Raw genomic sequence first — 6,108 nt, forward strand, 5'->3', positions numbered from 1 at the left:
CTCAAACAAAACACAACACAGAACATGGTGTGTTATTCTTCTTTATTTCTATGTTCTTTTGAAATTATACTGAGTTATTCTACAATTAGACCCTCTTGACTTTTGAACCCGAAGCCTAGTATAACCATTGTATACTAAACAGGAGATTAGTTTGTGTCTAAAAATGTATCTAGAATTCATTTTTTATCCTGAGATTTATAGAATCTATGTAAGCCTATGATTCAAACGTAGACATCATAACAAGTAACATGCCAGACTACAGCTGCAAATGTAATTATGGTCTAGATCACTTAGAGAAGACTTTTCCAATGTGGGATAAACTCTTTATTCAGAATAAGTCAGCCATAGTGGAATTCAATTTTAACAATATATACCTTACAAGACAGACAAATTGAAAGTAGGCCTAAATTTTTGCCTAGAATAATGAAGTTAATCTAGAACAGATTTCCCATGTAATTTATAGATACAAATAATGTGTATAGTGGAAATGCTATATTAAGACTCACTACACTTCTGTCAGTTCTGTCTTTTTTGAATGTAAAATAGACTGAGGTGTGGTTAAAAACTGTGCCTTCCTGATTACTGTTTGCAAGAAGCATGCAGTCAGCCAGATAAACTAATCATATGACCCCCTTTTTATCATTAAGGAAGAAACAGAGATAGTGAAATATCCAAGCAAATGGTTTTAATTAAATTTAATGTTTTATTTTGTATTTAACCTCCTTTTCATTTAGACATTTTTGAAAGTTTGGATTGGTCTTTCCATATATGTCACGTAGTTTTCTTTTCTTTGTATCCTGTAGTTCTATATTCCAATGGCAGGAAAGGTGCATCTCCTGTTAATTTTCCTTTGAAAGACTGTTTCCATACCAATACCCGTTTCCAGAAAAACCTGTCTTTGATACAGTTATTAACTTTCTTTTAATGTTTTCAGATAAAAAAACTTGAATCACGCCTCAGTAAAACAGATTGCACTGATGAAAAGGGTAAATCATATTCCAGCAATGAAACCTGGAAAAAGGACCCTTGTACTGTGTGTGAATGTAAAGTAAGTATGTGGAAAGCCATTCTGAGATAAAAATTAGATCAGGTTCTGCTTATAAAACAGCAGTTCTAGTTTTTTGCTTCTTAATTTCTGGGTTGCTAATTGTTTTATAATGGATTTTCAGTTATTTGGTGCAAAAATATATATTATTGAGATATCCCTGCCCTTGACGCTGGTTTTCAATCCAGCCTTTATGTACTTCTGTTATAATTCTATTTTCATGGATGTATAATGGTAAAATGAATGGCGAAGTGAGAGACATCTTGAAAAATTCTACTAGAATGCATAAAAATCAATAAAAGCTCATCTAACTTAGTCCTAGATTTTCATTTTCTTTTATCATAGTAAAATTTTAAGAAGGTAGTAAAAGAAATATGTCAGGACTTGGTCTCCCTGAGTTTCCTGCCTTAATGTTAGAAAAAGTGGTGTAGTGCTCTGTTAAAGATGACGTGATATGCAGAACTTTTTCAGTCTAAGTTTATGCTGACGTAAACTACGTGGAGTTAATCGTAGTTATCGAGATCATAGAAAGGATGAATAAGAACTTATTCTTCCATAGTCATAGAATCATAGAATAGTTTGGGTTGGAAAAGACCTTAAAGATCATCCAGTTCCAACCCCTCTGCCATGGGCAGGGACACCTCCCACTGGCTCAGGCTGCCCAAGGCCCATCCAACCTGGCCTGGAACCCCTCCAGGGATGGGGCAGCCACAGCTTCCCTGGGCAGCCTGGGCCAGGGCCTCACCACCCTCATGGTGAAGAAATTCTTCCTAATGTTCGGTCTAAATCTGCCCCTCTCCAGTTTATACCCATTGCCCCTCATCCTATCCCCACAAGCCTTTGTGAACAGCCCCTCTCCAGCTTTCTTGTAGCCCCTTCAGGCACTGGGAGGTCGCTATAAGGTCTCCTCGGAGCCTTCTCTTCTCCAGGCTGAACAACCCCAACTCTCTCAGTCTGTCCTCGTATGGAATGTTCTCCAGCCCTCGGATCACCTTTGTAGCCTCCTCTGGACCCATATACTGAAAATGTATTCCTTGCCTGGAACATATACCCGAGTGTGTTCTGACTTTGTTATTTTATTTCTTGACATAGGTTGGTCAGATTACCTGCTTTGTAGAATCATGCCCACCAGCTGACTGCGAAGCGCCAGTGAAGGTTAAAGGAGATTGCTGTCCAGTCTGCTTAAAACAAAATATTAATAAAAAGAAGCCATAAGTCTGCTTTTTAAGAATTTAGGGTGCATACTCCTCAAACCATATCAATGCCTGCTGATGGCAAAACCAGGTAACTACAGTCTTTAACAACAGCAAGAAATCAAGATTTACAATATTCTAATGGTGCTGTAGCAGTATAGCATAATATATCATTTTCTTTTCTGCCCATGAAGGTAATCACAATGCAAAACTTAACGAAAGGGAAAACAGCAAACAGGTCAAAGTTAATTGTGTGTTAAACTTCTCAGGTTAGACAAACACAAACTGGTGCTACTTTGAAAGAACACTGTCAGGAAGTTTTAGGTACCCAAAGTGACTGGGCTTAAGACTTACTCGAAAATGAACACTTTGTTTCCTATTTTTAATTAGCAACATGAAAAGTTTACTCTCCCTTTTTCAGAACCAGTCTGACTTGATATTTAGCTCTTTGTTATTATTTAGTAAATGAAGGAAAAAGGAAAACACAAGGTCACTGTGCCGAAAGCAATGCCATAGAGGGCCAGTTTCTGCATGGAAATACTGGTGAGTCACGCTAACATTTCTACATCTGGACCAGCAAGGAAATAAAGAAAACTACCCGACACCTTTCAGCATCCTTTCATTAATTCAAGGAGCAAAACTAATCAAAATTTTCACCCGAAGAAAGGTAGAATTAGTAAGGAAATATAAATAGATGTAATTGGAAGATACTAAAAAACAACCGAATGTATCTTACAAATGTATCGACAGTGTTCCTCCTTCTAGCAGAATATACATGACAGAGTAGCATTTGATCTTAAAAATAATCCTTTTTGTCAAAAAAATATGTAATTGCTTGGCAGCTTCTTTGTTTGTTTCATTTATTCTAAATCATTGTAAGATGAGCATCCAGTCCCGTTTTAAAGCTCACTCCTCTTGATCTCGGATCAACTCAACGCATTTGTATGGCCCTGTTTTGAAAATGTGAAATGATGTCACGTGCCATTTTTCTAGAGGAAGATTCCTACTGATTCATTGTGCGTGTTGTCAATACACGTTCCTGATTATATTGTGGCACTGTTTGTCAAAAAAAACCCAAACAGTCAAAATCAAGCATCCTGATTAATTGTCGATTGACTACTTTTTCTGACAAGGTATTTGATTTTTTAGGGTTTTTTTCCAGTTTCATCTAATGCATATATATTTTTACCTCAATATTTTTTATCATTCATGTTAAAAATGGCCTGCCAATGGACTTTATTTCCCGTTTAATAAATGTTTAACGCTATAGAGTATACGTCTACACTAGCATTTCAAAGTTGTGTAGTTTTTAGAATTCAAACTGCATATTTTTGACCAGGAATTCTATATTATATTCAGTGAAGGACAACTATCATACCTCATTTTGCAGCTTGTTTGTGTTTATTCAGAATTGATTCTCTCCCTGAACACTTAATATGTTAGAATTTATGTCTCTGTCCTAAAGTTCTAAGTCAGGACTAACTAGAACCAGGGCTTTTCTGGTATTAAATATTTCATCAACTTCTGAGTTTATTGTTCAAATTTAAGGAGCAGAGATTTGGTATCAAAGAAATCTGCACAACATTAAACATTCTCATCGTAAACATTTCAGATTATGCACACAGACTGAATACTTAATTATTGCATGATAGATCAAATACCTGTCTGATGTCTAACGTAGCACAGCAATATGAGTTCCACTATAAGATTTTGGCACATAATTTCTCTAATTACTAACATTAATAATTTCTAATTTGATAAACTGATACCATGACAATACAGTCAAACTTTGGTGTATTTTTAAAGCTTACTACAGTAAGTTTCATGCTATGGTAGGAACAATATGTACATGTGAGTGATATGTTAAAGGTGTGTAGTAGAGGTACACATGGAGCTACGATTTATATTTTTAAGACTATTTTAATTGATTTTATATACAATGTTTTGACTTACGTAATTTTCTATGTTAATACTTCTAGAAATTGTGTGTGGCGAGCATGTTTGAGTATCACACGGTTACTAGAGGCTGTCATTCCTCTATTTCTTTGATGCTCTGGTGTTTTGTTGACTTTTATTGAGAGCCCAAACCACATGTCTCGTCCTGTAATTCCAACTCAGATGGAACTTCCATTGACCTATAGCAGGAATTCCTCAAAAAGGAAGGATTGTGAAGCTAAACCAAATATAATTTAACTGTCTAAACAGTTAAATAAGACAGTAATAGATCCAGCTGGTTACTACTTGCATTCTTTTAGTCCAATTTTATATTAAATTAACTTTCTCAAGATTTCCGCTTATAGGAGAAGAGAATTTCCATTTATACATTATAAAATAGTACCTTATATCTGATTGTTCCTTTTCTCCAGCCTCCAGAGTAAAGTGGGAGGTTTTCTTCGTTGTTCACTCTTTATTCATATGGTATATAAAATGGGCTTAGGAGTCTGAGTATGCTTAAACGAGTGTAATATTGAGTTATTTTCTGCCATCCATCCGATTAAAAACCATTCAGGAAAAAACAGGTCTTTATCCACAGTTTAAAATGTAATCAGTCATGGGTTGTGCTAATTCAGTTTTATTGCAGTGTCTGCGGAATCAGTATTGATTTTAACATTTCTGAAACAATGGCCAATGGCTAGATGACCATTTCCTCAGTATCCACTGTGAGAATATTGCTGTAATATGTTGCAAATTTAACATATTTATTTTGTTTTTTTAATGTTACCTAAAACAATGACTTTGTTGTTTTTATTGTAATCAGTAAATTTACCAAAGAACTGTTTGCACTGTATAATGAATGCTTTTCAGTTAAAATAAAATGGACCACATTTCCAAGTAAATTCCAAGTGATTTCTTCTCGATGCATGTATGGTTTAGATCATTTGCTGAACGTTCCAGTGCATAGGCTTTTGTCAAAGATCCATATTCCTTAAGGTTGCCATGATCAAGACTCCATTTCTAGGAACGAAGCAATGAGCTAATGAATCATGTAGCTTCAGTAGCTTCTTTAATATTATGACACATAGAATTTAAGCATCTATTTGCTTTTTCTTCTAGGTGGTGGGAAAAAAATACATGTACACTCAGAAAGGGTATTTAAAAGTACAATTATTTCTTAGCAGAAATATGTTCTTGAACACTTTTTTCCCAATTTTTATGGGAATTTCATAACATTTGGTTACAGCCCGTTCTTATGGTTTCTTCACTTCGTTGTGTCTTCAGATAGATCCAGCCACAACTTGCCTTCCAATGCACTTGATTCTGTGTTCATTCTGTGTGCACATCTTTAGCCAGCTGAACATGAGCCAGCAGTGGCCCAGGTGGCCAAGAAGGCCAATGGCATCTTGGCTTGGATCAGAGACACCGTGGCCAGCAGGAGCAGGGAAGGGATTCTGCCCCTGGACCGAGCACTGGTGAGGCCACACCTTGAATCCTGGGTTCAGTTTTAGGCCCCTCACTACAAGAAGGACATTGAGAGGCTGAAGCGTGTCCAGAGAAGGGAATGGATCTGGGGAAGGGGCTGAAGAACAAGGGTTATGAGGAGCAGCTGAGGGACCTGGGGTTGTTTAGCCTGGAGAAGGGGAGGCTGAAGGGAGACCTTATCACTGCCTACAACTGCCTGAAAGGAGGTTGTAGAGAGGTGGGTGCAGGTTTCTTCTCTCAAGTGATAGGCAATAGGGCAAGAAGGAATGGACTCAAGTTGCTCTAGGGCAGGTTCAGATTGGACATCAGGAAAATTTTCTTCACTGAAAAGGTTCTCAAGCACTGGAACAGGCTGCGCAGGAAGGCAATTGAGTCCCCATCCCTGGAGGGATTTAAAAAATGAGTGGATTAAGTGCTCGGGATATGATTTAGTAGCGGACAGGTATGGTT

At 36.9% G+C, this 6,108-nt stretch overlaps 1 protein-coding gene across 1 annotated transcript in view; it reads left to right on the forward strand.

The window, feature by feature from the left end:
• The window catches only part of PXDN (peroxidasin), an 87,840-nt gene extending 82,759 nt beyond the window's left edge, over nt 1-5,081 (forward strand). Inside the window, exons 22-23 of the mRNA XM_054062213.1 lie at nt 935-1,048; nt 2,138-5,081. Of these exons, the coding sequence (XP_053918188.1) occupies nt 935-1,048; nt 2,138-2,260 (237 nt within the window). The 3' untranslated portion in view covers nt 2,261-5,081. The remainder of the gene's footprint in view (nt 1-934; nt 1,049-2,137) is intronic.
• The last annotated feature ends 1,027 nt before the right edge of the window (nt 5,082-6,108 follow it).

Source organism: Cuculus canorus, chromosome 3, assembly GCF_017976375.1.
Source record: "Cuculus canorus isolate bCucCan1 chromosome 3, bCucCan1.pri, whole genome shotgun sequence".
Lineage (NCBI taxonomy): Eukaryota > Metazoa > Chordata > Aves > Cuculiformes > Cuculidae > Cuculus > Cuculus canorus.